At 33.3% G+C, this 20,995-nt stretch overlaps 1 protein-coding gene across 5 annotated transcripts in view; it reads left to right on the top strand.

Annotated features, from left to right (window-relative positions):
* CNOT2 (CCR4-NOT transcription complex subunit 2) overlaps nucleotides 1–20,995 on the top strand; it is a 130,119-nt gene that overhangs the window by 74,217 nt on the left and 34,907 nt on the right. For 4 of the 5 annotated variants that reach the window (XM_039245613.1, XM_039245612.1, XM_039245611.1 and 1 more), the window contains exons 3-4: nucleotides 9,698–9,820; nucleotides 20,638–20,704. In XM_039245613.1, the coding sequence (XP_039101544.1) occupies nucleotides 9,698–9,820; nucleotides 20,638–20,704 (190 nt within the window). Of the gene's footprint in view, nucleotides 1–9,697; nucleotides 9,821–20,637; nucleotides 20,705–20,995 lie in introns of those variants that run through there. The other variant, XM_039245615.1, reaches the window with a different exon arrangement.

The raw sequence follows: 20,995 nt of genomic DNA, 5'->3' as shown, positions 1-20,995 counted from the left end.
GCAAATGTTGAAAGAAGTTGCACAGGTAAGTATGTGGTGGGAAAGTCTGAGGGAAAAATGGTACTGTCATCAGAATTTTGAGGGTGGATGTTGGGCCATTTTACCAGTGAATCATTTTGTTAGTTTACAATGTGATGTTTTTATTTTATATATATATATAATTATATATACTTATTTATATGTATAAAAAGTTACATATATTTATATACACATAAAATTGTAATTTTATAAATTAGATGCGAAACAGAGAAAACCTTAGATTGAACAAACTTAATGTGATAATACGGTCGGTGGAAGTTAAAAAGCTAAGTGGGGGAAGGCATTAATTCATAGATGTAAAATTTTGCTACATGTTAAAATTTTGCTACGTGTTATTTGATCTGAGAATAAGGCAAGTTTTAGTTTCCTTTCCCTAGCTTTAGACATGCTGTTCTTCTAATTGTTGAGATTTTAGGCAGGTAGCTGTATTTTTAATACCTGCAGGAATAGAAACATCAGATATCTTATTCTCTGAAATCTAGACAGAAGGACTGGAACATTTCTACTATCTTTAGTTTTGAGATGAACACAAATGAGTATAGGAGCATTGAAGGCATAGTATCTGCTACAAAAGTTCGGCAAAAATTTGTTGAATGAATAAGTTCACCAGGTGTGTGTTTTTGTGTATGTGTGTGTGTGAAGTTCTAACACTCTAGACATTTTCTCTGTCTGCATTATAGTGAAAATCATGATCTAACATTACAGATTTTTCCCCCTTAGTGTATGTTTATTAGAAATAACTTTGTAGCAGTGTAACCCTAGGTCTCCACTACTTTGCTTACTTAATATCCTTTTAGGCTCTTCTCAGAAAACTTTCAAAAATTGTTTCTTTTATTCTCCCAGATCAATCCTGTATAAGTCTTATTCAAGTGATTTGTACATTCTTTTGCACATAACAAGACATTCAAAATTATATCCAGGAAAATACACTTAATATGGCCTATAATTGCTAACAATTCTTCAGCGAAAGTGTGTCAGACTTAAAGAGATAGAGACACTGACTCTTTGGTACTTCAGGTCCTCAAAATATAGAATTTCAGCATTTTATCTCCCCTTTTCTTAAATTCTAGAGTTATTTGTTTTGGTTTTGTCTTAAATTTATTGGGAGCCTTGTAGAAATACAGAGTCCCTTAGCAAAGCTAACCATACATCCACTTGCTTCCTGATTTCCCTTCTTACCTTCTTTATTCTACTGATCCTCCTCCTAAAGGTTTAAGATTGGTTTAAGATAATCCTTCTCATTCAGAAGTTTCCTTTATGCTTAGAGGATTTGTTTTGTATCCTAAATGTAAAGATTTTATTATTGTATGCCCTTTTGCTTGTATATGATAAATTTATAGCCTAATATTTAAGGATAAAATACTTCTTATTTTAATTTTAAGACCTATTGTGTGACCTGTCGACCCTAACTTACTGCTCATAAAGCATACCAGTTATAGTTGGTTTTTTAGTTGGTATATGACTGTGTGCTTTCTTCTGTGGATTAGTACTTTTTAGTTATTAAAGTTTTGTATAGGATGATGCACTTTATGTTGGTGGTTCAGTTTTGAATCTGTATAAGGCATATTGATAACAGGTGATTTTAAGATTTTGGAAAACCACAGAATCTTTTTCCGGTTGATGCATGCACAATATATTCTCCTTAGATCAAAGTCGAACTGATAGGGGCATTTATAGACTTTTGGTAACACTCTTTAGAGAATTTGTAGATTTAGGAGGTACATTTTAGGAGATGGTATTACATGGGTTTTGGTAATATTGTCCACATAAAGCAGCTTCAGACCTCAGATTTCATTAGATGGTTTTGGTTTAAGAAGAGTGATGTGTTCTTTCTCTTTGTATGCCCTCTCCATTGTTTTTTGGATATGAGCCCACCCTCTTGGGGTTTTTGTTTTTGTTTTTGTTGTGGATGAGATTTCTTACAAAATATTCCTGTAAACCCTGGAAGGACTCTGTGCCAGAATATTTACTTATTCTCCAAAATAACAATTGTGGATATGTTCATATAGGCCCCTGTTTTTTTGCTGAATCACATTTTGAGCCATGGTCATATGTACCCTGTGCATCTACTTGTTAACTGCCTTTTCAGTATTCATTAAGGCTCTTACTGTTCATTTATTGGGCATTTTGCTTGCTGAAACAAATGAATTGCTTTTATTTATTTCCATGCTCTTGGTTCAAGTTGATGAATTTAGAAATTCTACCTTTAAAATGTATCTAAAACTTTATTTTTCTTAGATCCATCCTAAGCAGATTCATAAACTATTCATTATATATTTGTCATGTTGTAAATATCAAGCCACAGTATTCTAGAACTAGTGGGACTTCATTAGTAATATGAAGTAATTTTTCTTTATTTAAAATTTTTTTTTAATGTTTACTTTTGAGAGAGAGAGAGAGAGAGCGCGCGCGCGCGAGCGTGAGTGGGGGAGGGTCAAGGAGAGAGAATGAGAGACACAGAATGTGAAGCAGGCTCCAGGCTCTGAGCTGTCAGCACAGAGCCCTATGAGAGGCTTGAACTCATAAACTGTGAGGTCATGACCTGAGCTGAAGTCTGATGCTCAACTGACAGAGCCACCCAGGCATCCTGAGTAACGTTTCTTAGAAGTGAAAGATCATTTCTTCTTTTCCTAAAGATTCAGATATTAATTTCTTTGTTTTTTGAGAAGATAGATTTTCCCCCCAGTATATAGCCTTTTCTTCTTTATGTAAGCCTATTTCTTTTTTTAGTGTCTTTCTGGAATGAAATAAAATAAAGATTATTTATAATAGTTGTGAAGCAGGATTGGTAGCTCACAATCCTGTTACCAAAAATATTCCTAAAACAAAAATTCCATAGGTTATAAATATTTGTAGGTTTTCATGTATAATATTTGATATAGGAATATTCCAGTTTCATAAAATTTAAGTAGTCTCTTAGTGAGATTTGACCTATCAGCTTTTCTTTCAAATGGGTGATAATAAAAATACCAGATTATTTTCAGATATTATGGCTTCTCATGATTGTTTTCAAATATTGATTGACTATATCTTGATAAAGTAGGTATATATTAGAGGGAATTGTGATTTTTTTTTAGTTTTTGCTTACTTTGTAGACAACAGAGAACTTGTGTGTATATGTATGTGAAGTGTTTACTGATAGTGAATACAGAATTGGGAGGGAAATATAAAGAAATCAGATTCTGTATTCAGCAGTCAATGGATCTGTAAAATCTCCATTAGGAAAACTGTAAGAAAGGAATAGTCTGTCCCACACCCTTCCCCCAAAGCCCCCCCGAAGCCCCTCCAAAGGCATTATATGACTTATATTTGGTGCTGATTATCCTTTATAATACAAGGTAGGAGCAAATTCTGTTGCTAGAAATAAAAACATTTCATGGCTGTGGAAAAGTCGTCATTCTTTAATGTTGTGAAATAGTTGATTTTATGATGAGACACATGGATCAACTTGTTAACAGCATTGTTTGACTACAGTAGAGAGAGAATCCACAAGAAAAAGTTGCCCTTAGGATTTATTCTTATTTTAACCCATTTTATACATGTATTCTACACATTTCATGCTACGTTGTCTATTTCAGTAGTTTATAGTGAAGTTTCGAGATAGAATCTTATTTCCTTTAAGGGTTGAATTATGTTCATTGTATTTAGAAAGTACTTACAAATATTAGTTCATTTGGAATATGGAAATTAATTACTTTTTAATTGGTGTAATAGTGTTCTTTTAAGCATAATTTGATTCTAAAATTAATGGAGTTTTCTCAAAAATAGGTACAATCAATTTGGTAGTGACTGGCATTTATTTCATGTACCCTCATGGTAAAGTATTTTCAGTGACCGCATTTTTCATTTTTCTGCTAAAGAGATCTTTTTGACATGCACAAATATTTAATTGTGGCATCCTGTATTTACATTGTTCACTCCAAAATAAGCAACCTCCCCTTTTTGCCTCTTAACCTCTTTTCCCATGATGAAGCTTACAGTTTGAGGAGAATACACACATTAAACTATTAGTTGTATACGTGAGAGTCAGTTTACTATAGTGGTTAAAAGGGGGGAACTCAGGCAGATTGCCTGAATTCATATCCCATCTCTGTCACTTATCAGATATGGAACCTCAGGCATATCAGATATGTGACCTCGGTCATGTTATCCAACTTCTCCACTTCTCAATTTTCTCATCTGAAAATGAGAACTACTCAAATAAATACTTGATTACATAAGTAGATACATTTTAAGGCATTTAGAATATATTGCCTGGCACATAGTAAGCAGTCAATAAAAGTTATTTTCATTATTGTATGATTATAGTTATGGTAAAGTATTTTCAAATGACCACATTTCAGGAGCTCTAACTTAGTGTGAAAGTTTCAGATGGGAGAAAGAAAATTATAAATAGAGGTATCAGTATATACAAAGATGCCTAGGTGGAAAAGATCTTGTGTTTGAGTAACCGAAGGTGTGGTAGCAGTTTAGTGGTGACAGGCGACCTATAGAGAGAATTAACGTCAGGGAAGTTACATAGGACCTTACTGTTATTATTTTAGGAAGTTGTTGAGGAATTCCAATTAGTAGGGCTACGACAATTAAATTTTTATTTTAAAGATCCACTTGGGGAAAAATAAATAAAAATTCACTTTGGCTGATGTGGGAGAGTAGATTAGAGAGAAATAAGTGGATTAGTAAAGATCTGTTTGGAGGACTTTGGAGATGCTTGTGCTAGGTTAGATATGGATAATTTCAATAAATCTTACACAGATTTCCTTCAGCAAGGCCTCTGGAGAGGAACTTACCCTGAAATCATTTATTATCTTTAATACTGGCAAATGTTGGCCCAGGCGTGGAATTCTATTCCCAGGATAACCCATTCATGGCAGAGTGGTCCTTTTCCTGATAACAAACAAATGTAGGTTGATTTCAGAATCCATCTCCAGGCTTAACTCAGGCTTCTAGCAGCAATTTTTAAAGTACCCCCAGACATTTCTACTTGAGTACAATTAATAAACTAGAATCATCCTGTCTGGGATATGATCTGTTTTTCACTCTTTCCTATTTTTTTCCCTGTATATGTATATACACATATATATTTTCAAGTTTTCATTTATAAAGTGTCCTAGTTTTGTTTCCCTGACTTTTATAAAGCTCTTGCTTCTTATTCCTTCTGTCTTTAATTGTCATCCATCCCACCTGGGGCCAATTTGCTAGCTTTTAAAGTTACTGTTTTATGAGATTATCTCAAGTTTGGGGTTTTGTGAATTCTTTTTTTTGTGATTATTCTGATTTTTACTGCATTTAACTTTGAAATACTTTATTTAAATGTTGATAATGTCATGCCTTAGGACTTCATAGCTAGTCCAAAGTAAATTATGAAGTATACTGGGAAAATCTAGCCAAACTGGTGCTTCCATTTTGCTTGTCACTTTAGGCCCCCCCCTGCCCCCCCACAGTTTGAGACCAACTCTTGTGGGGTGGAGGCGGGGTGGGTAGGGGGCAGTGCTTAGGCTGATAAAAAAAGGATTAGTGTAAGCCAACCTCTATATATACTTTCTGATTAGTTCTTGCAGAATCAAAGGAAAGATTAAATGATTAAATGTTTTAGATTTTTAAATGTTTAGTCTTTTCAAAAAAGACTTAAGACACTCCTTTTGCTGAATACATATGTCCTATCATTCTTTGTTGGTAAAATCTCACTTTTTACTTCCCTTTTGCTGCAACACCTGGTATGAAAGTCAGGAGAAAGTTGTCAGTTAAGAAAGTAGGTGTAAGTCTGTGATGTGTTTACTTGAAAACTGACAAATTGTATGTACCAAAGATTCTAACAAATGTCATATAATGAAATTATAGTATGATTTTATTTTACATTATTTTTTTAAATTTCCATTTGCCAAATCAACTCTAATATATATGACATTACTAGTAATTGCAATATAGTATTCACATATCCTCTTTGAAATTGATAAAAATTGATTTCTAGATTCCTTTGATTGCTACTTATTCTCTTCCAGAAGATAATATGAATACCTTAGCCTTTGATATCATCCATTCATACATCCATTAGTGTCAGGTCTCTCTCAAAATATATCCTTTATCTAACCATGGCTCACCATTTCTACCACCGCTGTAGTCGGAGCCACCGTCCTCTCTTACCACCTGCTTCCCTTCTTCACTTTTGCTTTGTCTTTTGTCCATTCCTTACAGAATAACTGTATTTTATATATCCCAAATTATGTTACTCTTAAATTACCCCCAAACCCTTTTCACTTCCATCTCCCATAGAATAAAACCCGAAGCCTCTCAGAGCCTGCAAGGCACAGCATGATTTGGGCCCACCAATACCTTAGACTTTGGTTTCTGTATTCTCTCCTAAGTTCCTACTGCTTAAGTCACACCATTGAAGATCTAGCTGTTTCCTGTGTGTCGAATGTTCTTCCTACAGGTCTTTGCCTAGATGGTTCTCTTACTTCTCTGCTTGATTGTAATCTTCCCTAGTTTCATCTTTTCTGGCTAATTCTAAAATAGTTTTCCTACCCTGTGGCATCATTCTATGTGGAATAAAGGACAGGCCCTTAAAACTGGAATAAAACTTTTATGAGAAACTTAATATGTTACCCTTTCCTTTTCTCTTTTTCTTCCTTTACTCCCTCCTCACTTTCTCCTCTCCTCTCCCCTCTCCCACTCTCTTCTCTCCTGCCCTGGATCAGATAATTTTTTGTTTCATTTTAGTACTCATTCCCAGACTGATGTTGAATTTAAAGAGCAGACTATTAACACTCTTACCTTTCATCTTTTGCTTAGGTCATGTAAGAATAATTAGTATTTTCAGTGATGTATAATTTCTGTGTTGAAGCACACAAAACAAAAATGCAATTCTACATTTTTGTGTTTTCTCCTTCTCTCTCTCTCTCTCTCTCTCTCTCTCTCTCTCTCATACACACACACAACAAGAGTGTGGGAAAAATCTCATATTAATGAGTGAGTACATTTCTGTTTTCCTTTGAAGAATTTCATATATTTAGTTTTGCTTTCAAACAGTAAAGCTTCTTATATAATATTAGCATGAAGTTTTTTATTCTGTACAGCTAATTTCAATTTTGGAATTTTAGGAGTCTGTAATTGGTTTTGTTGATAAATGTTATACAAAACTTTTCAAAAGAAGAGTTTACTTTGTATCCATTGATTTGATTTATGTGTATATAATTTGATGAGAGGTAACCCTGGTATTTTCCTGAAATTTTATTGTATTCTCTAGATTTCATGCCATTTTCCCATGTTTATCCTTTCTAAGAGTTAGAACTCAGTAATAATGGTCCTTCAAAGGGAATTAAATGTTTTCTTCTTACTTTTGCAAAACAAACTTTTAAAACTTCATCTATAAAAGAGTCGTAATTTGCAGACTAAAGTGCCTTTTTCCACAGTTACTTTTTTGTAATAAAATTCCCTAAAAAACCACTTATTCCTGTTAAGGACTACTTAGTGGGTTGGTGGATAGGCGTGTGGCATTCTAGTCCCTGAAATTACATTCAGAATTACAGAATAGCTTTTATGAAATTAACAGGGAGTACACTACTAGAGAAGATTAAGTATGTTCTAACAAAATAATAAACTCTTTAAAAATATCTTTCTGTATTTCACACCTAAGGAGTTAATAGCCACAAGACATATAGCAAGACAGTGAAGCTGTCATCAGACTGTTGTTCATATTTAACTAAATAGCTTTTTCTCTGACCTCAAAAGGAAGAATAGTTAAATATTTGAGTTTCTTAAAAAGCTAACAGGGAACTTAAGATATAAAGCAGTTACTAAATAAAGTTGGTCATTAAAGTCTATCAGTTCACCATGTCTTCTGATAAACAGTAATAAGTACAGTGTTTCTATTTGAAATGAGAAGTAAAAGATACTGTTCATTTCTTATAATTGAAGAAAATACCTTATTCATGAGTGTATAAATCAGATGTCAAATTTGATGGGAGTTTTTCCCTAAAGTTTTTGCAAAAATACGTAGTCACCATATATTCAAGTCTTTACAAATGTCTTCCATCATGACATTTCACAGTTTACTTTGGACTACAAAAGTACCATTGGCGGCGGGGGGCGGGGGGGAGCGGGAGAGACACATTGACATTAAATAACCTAGTTAGTTGATAGCTTTGGAAACTTTATAGAGGTCATCCTAAGGAAAATAAATTAGCATTGGGGCATCTTCCTGGCTTAGTTAGTAGAGCATGGGACTCTTATCTTGGAATCATGATTTTGAGCCCTGTGTTGGGCGGAGAGATTACTTAAAATCTAAAGCATGGAGCACCTGAGTGGCTCAGTTTGTTCAGGTCATGATGTTGTGGTTCATGAGTTCAAGCTCCACATTGAGCTCTGTGCTGACAGCAGCCTAGCTGCTTCAGATTCTGTGTCTCCCTCTCTTTCTGCCCCTCCCCTGCTCATGTTCTGTCTCTCTGTCTCTAAAAAAATGAATGAACATTTTAAAAAATAGAAATAATTTAAAAAATGAAAAATGAATTGTGAAGACTATTGTCTCGCACTACCTTCAAAAAAAGAATTAGCACAAGGGTGCCTGCCTTGCTCAGTAGGACATGTGACTCTTAATATCAGGGTTGTGAGTTTGAGCCCTCTGTTGGTTGTAGAAATTGCAAAACTTAAAAAAAAAAAAAAAAAAAAAGAGCACATATATAGTAATTAATTTGTATTGGCATAGGCTCAAAGTTACTAGTGTTGGATGTGATAAAGACTTAGAAAGCAAAAGAATAATAATAAGTAGGCTACGTGACAGAAATAATAAATTTACACCAGGATGATGCTTCTCTTATCTTACTGATTATCTTAAATTATCTTACTGTTACAAGAGTGGGTACTTGTGGTTTGAGATAAAGTTTCCAGTTTACCGTAATATACTGACTTAAATAGTGCTGTATCTCAGTAAACGTATATTGTGAGTGAAGATGATATGCTCTGGAAAACAGATCATTTACACAGTAGATACAGTGATGACAAAGACTAATATTGAAGATGCATGTGACGATTTTTAATAACTAAGCCCAAAGTTAATTTAAAAACAATCTTTGTATGGTAAAAGTATATTTTGGGTTGTAATTTTTCAAGAATAAGTGATATTTATTTCTTTTAAAGTAAGTGGAATTATTGTGTAACATAGGCTTTATTAAATTTCTCCTCTTATTTTCTGAGCCTGGAAGCAAAAATTTAATACTGTAATCTTATAGTAGCCAGATTTACAACTTTTTCACATGCCCTGTTTGCCTTTCCGGAGACAATCTCTTCCTTCCTTCCTTCCTCCCTCCCTCCCTCCCTCCCTCCCTCCCTCCCTCCCTCCCTTCCTCCCATTTTTTAATGTTTTATTTCTGAGAGAGAGAGAGAGCAGGGGAGGGTCAGAGAGAGAGGGAGACACAGAATCTGAAGCAGGCTTAAGGCTCTAAGCTGTCAGCACAGAGCCCAATGTGGGGCTCGAACCCACGAACTGTGAGATCATGACCTGAGCCAAAGTCAGACGCTTAATCTACTGAGCCACCCAGGCGCCCCAGCCAATCTGTTTATCTTAGCATTGCTTCCTTGGTTTTCTTTTCTCCTCGTAAGAATTTGGTAAAGCATGATATTTTCTAAAATACTACTTTTGATAAAAACTATTTTTGTTTAGGTGACAAACAGCATGTTTGGTGCTTCAAGAAAGAAGTTTGTAGAGGGGGTCGACAGTGACTACCATGATGAAAACATGTACTACAGCCAGTCTTCTATGTTTCCACATCGGTCAGAAAAAGATGTAAGTTAATCAATTATATTGTGTATACTTAACAGTGTGTGTCTGTATCTTTCTGGTTCCTGAAAAGTAGCATATGAATTGCAGAATACCATCTTTAATCGAGTGACTATGTTTTAGGCACAATGCTAGGCCCTGGGGATACAATGTCTTATGGGAGCTTACATTCTAATGGGAGATAAAATGTCCTAGGATTCTTAAGTTGGGATACGGTAATACTGTGGTAGGAAGTACTCAAAGTCTTGTGGTAAACATGGTATTCTAGATCATCAGTTGTTTTTTTAACTTGTGAACTTGTTTTAATATTAAAATATGCATACAGAGTAGAAAGCAGATTTGTACAGATTTAAAGTTATAATGGCAAGATTTAGTGAAACTTTACCTTTGTTATGTAATTTTCAGAGTGTAACCCTAAGCTTCAGTTAGTAAGAGCGTCTCCTGTTTTCAGCGTAGAGATGCTACTATAGAAAAATTTTGGAAGAACTGTATTCAAAACATAGAAAATGTTATAGAGGTGTGAATGAATTGCTTTGGAAGGCTAGTAGTTCAGTAATCCCATTTGGAATGAAAGGATTTCACACAGCCAAGTCATAATTAGCAAATTGATAAAATGTTTTTAAGGAAATTGTTATTTTCAAATTCTGGTAAGCCTCTTTACATTATACACTATGTACTATAGTAGTCAAACCATTGCATTTTTGCATTTGTACTCACCCATCCTTTTTCTCCTTTCAACCCTTTATAAACTTGCTATCCCTCATTTTCCTCTCTATATAACAATCATTTCTAGTTAATAATCTAAGGAGATAGTTACGGATATTAAAGCACTTATAAAATTCTAAGATCTGTAACAGATGCTCTCATTTTTCATTAAAGTTGACCATTAGTAAATTACTTCCTGTGTCTTATTTCACAAAATTGGTTTAACCTAGATTTAAATTAGGATTTTGGTCAGTTTTTCCCCCTCCTGTTTTCATATGACTCCCCCTTATTTTTATTTGAAAATTGTGTCATTTTGGCAACAGTGTGTCGGTTGTGTTATTAGGACTCTTAAGAACATGTGGTGACTTACTTTATAGTTAGTCACTATAGTTTATAGTTATAGTATGTGCAGTTTAATAGCTCATAGAATAATGTTATCTAATTAATTTTCTGTTAACCTTACTGCCCTTTTAGCTGTTTGCTCTTGGATATAAATTATAATTGAGTTATTTTTTACATAAGTTTCTGTGTTTATGTCTTGGTCTTGTAGTTAAAGAATTTGGAATATCTTCTGTAAGTGCTGGTTGCAATACTATAAAACTAATCCATGTGTATATTACTGTGATTGTATAGGGCAAGTGAAGTCTGATGAAAAAAAGTGGTAGTAGAATATTACTTATTGAAGAAAAGCACTCATTCTGATTATGAAAATAATGAAGGTTTCAAACAAATCTGGAATAAAGTGTGTACAGAGAATTACAAAGATGTATGTCTTCTCCAGAGCAGAACTACTTTATATCTGAGGTTTTTGTTACCATTGTCAAATACACTCACATATGTTGGTTACCATTCCTATTTAGTTGTTTGTCAGCAAGAAAAAAAAACCCCCACAATGATTTGCTTTACAAAACTTTTTTTTTTTTTATTAAGAAGGTAATAAAACATAGAGATTAAGAAATTAAGCTCTGAAGCCTAACAATTAAATATGTTTGGATCTTGGCTTTGCCTGTTAGTAAAGACTTCTCCACGCCTCTTTTTTCTTCTTTAAACTGGAAATAATAATGTAGTAGCACTTATAAATTTCTACTGTTGCTGATACTTTTTTTAATAACAAAATAGTACCATCGGTATTACACAGATTTTAGAAAACATGAATGAGAAGGGAGAAGAAAAATTATCCATAGTTTTCCTGATCAGGAATAATTTTCTGTTAATATTTTGATTTAATACACTAAATATTTTTGCTAAAAATATTATTAATGTAAATCTTGAACACATTAACATGTTTTCCACTAGGAAGCTTATACTAGTTTTTACTCGGAGAAGCACTCCCCATGCCCTCCAAAATACCAGCTGTTACCTCTAAGTCTTTGCAGTATACAAAAAGAAGTTTGTTGTTTTAAAATACATTTAGATATTGTTAAAATTACACATATAGGTGCACACACACACGGTAACATGTCTTTTCCATGTATTTCTTCCTTTGTGGATTACCTATTTTTGTCCCATTTTCTGTTTCTCTCTTGAGACGGTAAGTCTTGTTTATTTGTTAGTGTTTCCTATAAATTAAGATTAATAGACTCTTGTGCTTCATTACAAATACTTTCTCAGGGGTTTTTTTTGTTTTGTTTTTTGCTTACAGTTTAGGGAATTGTTTTTTAATGTACAAGTATTTATCATTCTTTCTGAATTTGACTTCTCAATCTTTTATTTTTATGCTTCTCTGTTTTTGAGATTATACTTAGACTTTTTTCCAGCTACTTTCTTCTGGCATTTTTGTGCTTCACTCTTCACATGTAACTTTGGTCCCTTAGAAATGTATTTTAGTTTAAAGTGTGAATATTGCTGTCCAGGTCTCCACCCTGCACTCTCCCCAACCCTCTCAGTGAGGTTATCCAATATCCAGTTGTCCCAACACCATTTGTATAGATCCCAGGTTAGAAAACTTTTCTGTACAGGACCAGATAGTAAATATTTTAGGTTTTATGAGTTAAGAGGTTAAATAAAGAATACTATGTAGGTATTTATATAACAGCTTAAAAAGCAATGTGTGTATGTTTATATATATGTATATATACATATATATATATATATACACATTATCCTACAAATACTAGCTATGTGCTAGATTTGGCCTGCAGGCAGGAATCTGCCCAACTGTTAGACCATTCATTTAAGACTAATTGAAACCCTCCTTTTAATGTCTGATGTATTCTTGGGCCTGTTTCTAAACTCTTATTGTTCTGTTTCTCATACTGATTCTATGGCAGAACTACAACATAGTTGAATTGCTGTAGCTTTATAGACAATTTTCACATCCTAGTCAGGTAAGGTCTTTTACATCCTTATAAAATATTTTTGACTATTGCACATTTGTATCGATGGTTACCTTCTTTCACAAGTCTGGTGTCTGTCTTCCAATGTTGTTCTTATGCCATTTTTCAATAAGTGGGGTTTTATGGTTGCCATTTTTGTTATGTTATATTTTCATTGGTTTTTACTGATAGAATAGTTTGTATTTATTTTATAACCAACTACCAAACTCTTACTAGTTTTTATTGATTGGGAACATGGGCTCTACAAATCCTACTGTATGACTATATCTCACATGATTTACTAACTGGGTATCCTTGGGCAAGTTACTCAGTCTCTTTGTGTCTCAGTTTTTTCATCTATGCAATAGGAATAATGGTACATGATTCATGGGTAGTTACAGGGATTGAATGAATAATTGTATGCAAAAGTTTTAGAAGACCAGATAGTAAATATTAAGTAAATTTTGCTACAAATATGAACAATAATAATAATATTATTCCATTTGATTATCTTGGGTTTTCTTACATAGTTATATATATCATCTGCAAATCATTGTTTTACTGTAAAATTATTGAGGAGAAAGCTTTTAAACATAACAAATAGATGAGGTAATTTTATAATTTTTTTCTCTCTGGGATCAGTGAGAAAATAATTTCAAATTTTAATTTATGATAAAGAAAAACTGAACAGTGATTGAGTGAACCTTTAAGCCACTTATTTTAAAAAGTCCTGATGTACCCTATCCATACAGTATAAAATGTAAATCTTTATTCATATGCATGGTTGTAGAAATATTTGGGAAGCTGTTCTTTGTGTGATTGTGTTCTAATTAAATTGCTGAGTAGTTCTTTAGGACTTATTTTCCAAGCCCTTTTAATTCGGGAGATGCTTGTGTATGGATATATCTTTCTACAAAATGCTGAATTTGCTATTTTGAAATATAAACATAGTTTTATGAATATTACAGAGATGTTTAAGTGTTTTCACAAGATCAAATAAATTATAGACAGATGGGCTTGATTTCTTTTTTATTATGATTATTTTCTTTTTGGGGACATTATAGAGAATTAAAAGCATTCATATGTCAGTAGACAGCTCTTTGGGGGATAATATCTAAAAGTTTAGAGTTGTTGTTTAAATATATTGTATTTGAATTGCTAACCTATTTTCTAATCCTATGAGTCTGTGCACTCATTTGATAATTCCTAAGCATAATCATTTTAGAAGCACATACTCATGGGAAACCCCTTTTCTCTTGTTTTAAAATATGCTGTAAAGACATGAAATGTAACACCTGTTCCTTTTTAAAAACCTCTTAAAACTGATAAGAGTTGGCCACTTCCTTATTTTGACAAACAGCAACCATTTTGAACTCCTATCTAGCTTTTATACTTGTGTTAGTTAGCCTACAGCAATTATGGCTGCTGGAATTTCATTCTGGCCAATTAATAACCAATATTTCATTAAAATCTATTATAAACTTTTATTATAAAATAAATTTTTGTTCTCATCATGGCTAGTATTAACTACATGTTGGAGTCTTGGTTGGCTTACTGTCCAATTCATTAATTATACTCCTATTCCTTTCTACCTGGAGACCTTGGGACTGTTTTTTGTTTTGTTTGTTTTTCAGATCTTCACATGGTTTTCTCTCACTATTATATCTCACTATCTTTACTAAAATTTCTTCCCTGAGAAGAAGCCTTCTCTCTTTGCCTAAGTGGCTTTGTGTATACTATTTGTACTACTCCCACTGTATCCTTTGAAATTCTTTCTTGCACTTTCATAATCATAGCATCTCTTTATCTGAGGTACATATTCATGAATTGTTGATTATCCTCTCTACTCCACTAGAATTTAAGTTTAACCAGGGCAAGGATTTTGCCTGTCTAGTTTACTGCTGTGTTCTTAGAACCTATATATAATAATGTATAGGAGTTAGTGGGCTGTCAGTGAGTTTTTGTTAAAGAAAGGAGGGGGGAAGGAGTTGATATTAAAAAATAATAATTAAGATTAAACTTCAGTTTAAAATGTGAATGTATATAAACGTGGGAAATTTTTATAATAGTATAATCTGATAGAGTTAAATGTAAATAAATTAGATTGTACTCTAAAGAAACTGGAATTAAATATCAAACCATTTGAAGCAAATGCTGTAACACCTCTTATTTACATGGGCAGTCACATAATCTTCAAACTCCATATTTTAAAGATAAAAGCGTATTTATTATTAAGGGGAGTTAAAATGATATACCTACAAGATATACTATATTGTGATATATGTACAAAAGGAATCACAAAATATCTCATCTCAATTATAACAATAAAAATTCATAGTTAGAGGAGTGCCTGGATGGCTGAGTTGGTTTAGGCATCTGACTTTGGCTCAGGTCAGGATCTCACGGTTCCTGATGGCTCGGAGCCTGGAGCCTGCTTCGGATTCTGTGTCTCCCTCTTTCTCTGCTCCTCCCCTGCTTGTGCTCTCTTTCTCAAAAATAAACAAACATTAAAAAAAATTTTTTTAGGGGCGCCTGGGTGGCTTAGTCGGTTAAGCGTCCGACTTTCGCTTAGGTCATGATCTCGCGGTTCGTGGGTTCGGGCCCCGCGTCGGGCTCTGTGCTGACTGCCAGCTCAGAGCCTGGAGCCTGTTTCAGTCTGTGACTCCCTCTCTCTCTGACCCTCCCCTGCTCACACTGTCTCTCTCTCTCCTAGAAATAAATAAACATTAAAAAAAAAAAATTAAAAAAAAATTTTTTTAATGCTAAAGAAAATTCATAGTTAGAAAATGATATTTTTTTTCCCTACAATACTAGCAAGGAGGTTTTGTTTTTCATAAAAGAATAGCCAGTCTTTGAGGGAGTATTGAAATAATTGCTGTGTAACTATAATTAATGCAGACTTCATAGAAAACAATTTAGAAATGGATATTAAAAGCCTTTAAAAAATGTGAACATTTATTGAATCAGTTACATGCCTCCCTATATATTTGGCTCTAATCTAAAATTCATATAATATAATAAGATGTTCATTGCCCTACTTTGAATTTGAATATTAAAGAATGTCCAGTAGGAATTTACATTGACTATTTCAGCATGCATTATACTTTTTGTAAATGCTCTTTTGTAATAATTTTTTATTTGAAAAAGAGCATGCAAGCAGGGGACGGGCAAAGGGAGTGAGGGAGAGAATCCAAAGCAGGCTCCACACTCAGTGCAGAATCCAACACAGGGCTTGATCCCACGATCCTGGGATTATGACCTGAGCTGAAATAAGAGTCAGACACTCAACTGACCGAGCCACCAAGGTGTCCCCAAAAATGCTTTTTAAAACTTAATGTTTTAGCCAAATTATTTGAAATACCTAGGAACCCCATAATTTATTTTTATCGGATTCATAAGAAACAAGGTCCTATGACTTACTGACTGTTTTAAATTTTTCTGATTGTTCCCTCTCCTTTCTTTTGGTCTTTTGTATTATATTCTCATAGCTTTTCTTTTTGTGTCTATTTGTTAGATTTCATTCTGACTTCAGTGGTTTGATTTTTTAAGGCATACTGTTTTTATTTTTAAAATGTTCTTCAGATTCTGTCATAGGTTGAGAACTTCTTTTCTGTTATCCTTGTTTGTAGAAATGATATAGTCAAAGTTATACTTCCTTGTTACATTTGTCCTTGATGTCCAACATGATAGGAATTGTTCTCTCCATACCTTTATGTATATTGTACAATGAATTTTTTTAAGAACGTTTAGAAACTTGTTTCAGTTTTTAATTGCTTTGTGATTGGGGAATTTTTATTTAGCCAGACTTTCTTGTGTTTTGAAGTCATTTGTTATTAGAAAATTATTTCTTGACAAAACTGATTTTAATGTTTAATATGTTTTGTGAGCGAAGGTACTTTTTTTGGAGGGAATAATGGAGAGGTGATCGCTGTTGGGAAGCGCAGAATAATTAACACCTTTGTGTTGTTATGGATTGCTGGCTGGAGTCAGATTTGCTTATTATTAAATTTTCAAATATTTATTTTAACATATTTTTTAACACAAAAAATTTTTAGACTTTTTTTGGTCACGGATGTCAGAGTTGTATCTAGTAACTACAATTGTATCTTTGAAATACAGTGTCTAATTTATTGATTTTCTTAACATTCTTATAAAGTAAGGATAAATGGGCTTTTTGTTGGGTCATGGAAATAACTGAATCATATTACTATGTCTTCTAGCCGCTTCCTGGTTTTTGTCATTGGTTGACTCCAGTGTGTATTATAGACTGTTTGAGAAATGAGAATGACTATAATTGAAATGATGATTTTGGACTGGGAACATGGTAACCTTCTTGTTGGTTTCAGCATTGTATTGATTGTATGACATTTAATTTTTTTCTACCATATCCCCCATCTACGAACATATGTTCTACTTATTTTACCTGGAAATTTGTGATGAACTTCTTTCTTTAGCTTCTTAGACAAAAATTAATATAAACATAGGATACTTTTCAATAAGTTCCCCCAAAGGCTGAATGACCCTCTGACTGCTGTTAAAGGGAGTCCTGCATTGGGAGGAAGATTAGATTATTAGCAACAGTTGCTACCATTCAGTGAGCACTTACTATGTGCCATATATTATCTCATTTAATCTTCACTTCAACTCTATGAGGTAGGTAGTGTTACTTCCATCTTACAGGAAAGAAACAAAGGCCCGGCTCTCCCATGGGTAAGTGACAGAACCAGGATTCAAACCTAGGGTTTTCTTCCCCCCAGACTCCAAAGCTGGGCTTTTATGTTGCATTCCCTACTGTAACGTGTCTTTTGATCTAAAGTTTTATATTTTTCTAAGAAATTTATCTTTATATTATTAACTTTAAGCATTTAAAATACGTGTAAGTTTTCAGTTTTCTGTTGTCTGTTAATTGTAGTTCTTGCCTTGCCATGGTACATTTCTTACGCATTTTCTTTGCCCTTATAAATAGCATTTCTATGCCATTCATGTTCCCTCATTGTATGTTAAATACATTTTTAGCACTGACATATTTTATGAAGTATGCTTTCAGAGTTTAGAAATACATACCATTAGGGACTAGTTTTATAAGAAATTATACATTTGCATTTTTGACATGTTTTGAGGCAGTCATTTTAACATCTGTTTGCATAGCTGACTAATGCTTATTTTACATGGATGTTTTGAAGGTTAGAAACTCTTAAGTTTAACAAACTACTTTCCTAATCCTGTAAAATATCATAGTACTAAGTTTTTTTCCTGTTCTGTCACACATAGAGAAAATGATAATATTTATTATGTCACACTGGTAAATAGGTCACCCTGTTGCTCATGGTCTCCAATACTTGACTCAGGGAGCCTGTGCCCCTCCCTACCTTCGTGCTGTTTCTCCCTCCCTCAGCCTCCTGCTGTTGTGAGTGAGGGCAGAAATCTTGGCTCACCTGTAACTCCTGTGGGTATATAACCTTTGTGAGAAAGTGAGCTAAGATGTCTCTTCTTTGGAGTTATGTATTTAGTAAACATAATTCTCTGGGAAAAGTAAAATTTTTAAGTGGTCCTTCTAAAGTGTTTACATTGTGGATCATTCTGAGACACGTATTCATATTTTACAGTCTCCTCTCTTTGAGGCTTTTAGAAACTACTCTTTTACTTTCATTTGTACTTTGATAACAGAACATCATGATTTTAAGTATATTATATGAGCATTTTATCTTCTGTCACCAACTAAAGCTTTCGTGTGTGTGTGTGTGTGTGTGTGTGTGTGTGTGTGTGTGTGTGTACACATTTTCTTTGGGTTCTTTTGGTTTTTGGTTTTTTGTAATTTGGAAATGAGCCTTTAAGTTACTTAAAATATTTCCAGTTAAGTGATAACAGTAATGATGATTGTATCTAACAAAAGAACTTGATCAGGCATAGAATGTGTATTCTAGGTTTAATTGTTTAGATTGTGTACCCTCTGGATTTAGGAAGGAATATTTATAAGGCTTGATGGCTTTTTAAGAAACTTTGTTACTATATTTAGAAACTGTTTTTAGAGTGGTGTTACTCAGCTCTACCTCAGAAGAGTGATGTATATATCTTTAGTTTAAAACTATTGTATGAAAGTTCTTGTGAATTTTTGAATAATTAAAACAACTCAGAATTTTGACATGAAAATGGCATGAAATGTGCATTGTAAAATCTTATTTACATATTTCTCCTTCTGGTTTCCCCTAATGTAGTCGATATCAGCACAATTCTTCACTGGATACCAAAGTGGCCTCTGATAGTTTCCTGTCTGGTGACTCTTTACCCTCTTCCTTTTCTCTAAACCTCAACCATTCCATCAGGACATCAAATCATGTTGCTTGGACCCCAGAATGCCTCTCTTTTAAAATCCCACCTCTGCTGTTCTGGCTTAGTAGCTTATCATTTCCATACATTTTTGCTTTTGGAATTATCTTCCTAAAACACAGTTTGATCAGGTCACTTCCTTGCTTGATATTATTTTTTCTCTATATTCCCGTAGCTGGTAGTCATCTGCCTTTTACATCTGGCCCCAGCATATTCTTTTATTTTCCATTCTTCTGTGTATGCCCAAATGTGCATAGGGGTATAAGCCTCACCTCCCTTTACTAATTACAGGTTGTGAAATCATTGATTTTTTTTTTATATTGTTTGTATTCTTATCCTGTCACTAATTTTCATCATACTTATACTCACTGCATATTCTCAGGCTGGAAGATCCTTCATCTGTACTCACGTCAGATATTACTGCTCTATAAAATATTCCTAGTAACCTCACCCTTGTTTAGAGTTATCTTCCTCTGGTAATACTTCAGAGCATTTACTACATTGTACCTTAGAGTATAGTTAGGTGTATAATTCATTCTCGTTTACTAGACTATAACTCTTATGATATTATGGCCCAAGTTTTGTATAAATTGTTTTGGTGGTTGCTTCATATAAGATAGAGAATACATAAACATACACTTAAGTGTACACATTTTTATTTACTCTGTTTATCTACTTTGTGTACACATGCAGGGCCCAGTCTATGAGGAAATAAAAAGTGGATATATATATATAACATGTTCCATGAATATAACATGCCTTCAAAGAATTTATATTCTACTAGGAAAGAAGACGCTGATGCAATAAATTGAAAGACATTGTTGATAAGTGCTATGAAAGTCACATCACTCACTGGCTGTATACATTATATACCATGTCTATATATTTTTCTAAGTAATTTTGACTTGTCCTTTGATATTGTGTCATCTCTCCGTTTATTATATGATTTTATGTTTGTTAAATCTTTCTTCCCATCACTATTGATACACATCAACTATTTGCAAATATAAATGTTAGGAAATATTCTTACAAAATCTAAAACTTTTCTACTTAGGTAATTTTACTTTCAAATTTTAATAAACTGAAATTAAAATTTAGCTTAATATATTATCTAAGAATCAGATAATTTCACTGACAAATGTATAGGGGCTGACTTTTTGAGCTACTGCCTTCATGTTTTTGTTAGTCTAGTTTTTTGTTTTTTTAATTGAAGTGATGATGCTATAGTTTTATTTGGAGTAACTTGAAGAAAAAGCTTGTGATCATAAATTAGTTTTATTTGTACATTTTTATTTCATCCAGTTGTGATATCTTCTCTAGAGACATGGAATTCATTATGTAATGTTTGTTTTGTGATTTTTTTGATAAATGAGAAATGTGGGCTGACTCACAGTATATATGGTACAGATTTGTAAAGTGTAAATGCATTGCTCTATGTACTTTCTTTATGCTCTAATATAATTAATTTGTTTCTAGATGCTGGCATCACCATCTACATCAGGTCAGCTGTCTCAGTTTGGGGCAAGTTTATACGGGCAACAAAGTAAGAATTTTGTATTTATTCTGGGATACTTGATTTAAGACAAAAATAACTACCAAGTAAAGAACAACCAGTGCTGCCCTTGTGGGTCAATTCTAGGATTTAAAAGGAAAGATTTTTAATTTTCAGTTTTCCTTATTTCACTCACATAGCAAAACTTACTTCACACCTTTCTAATTCAAAATTTGTTATCTGGATATATATAGGATAGATTGAAATTTATTTTTACATCTTTTGTATCTGTACATTCCTTTGTAGTACAGTATTTTTGAAGAAAAATTTGCTAAACAAATA

Source organism: Hyaena hyaena, unplaced genomic scaffold (assembly GCF_003009895.1).
Source record: "Hyaena hyaena isolate Hyena2069 unplaced genomic scaffold, ASM300989v1 scaffold_262, whole genome shotgun sequence".
NCBI lineage: Eukaryota > Metazoa > Chordata > Mammalia > Carnivora > Hyaenidae > Hyaena > Hyaena hyaena.
Note: the sequence above shows the minus strand (reverse complement) of the source record. Positions and strands in the feature narration are given on the sequence as shown.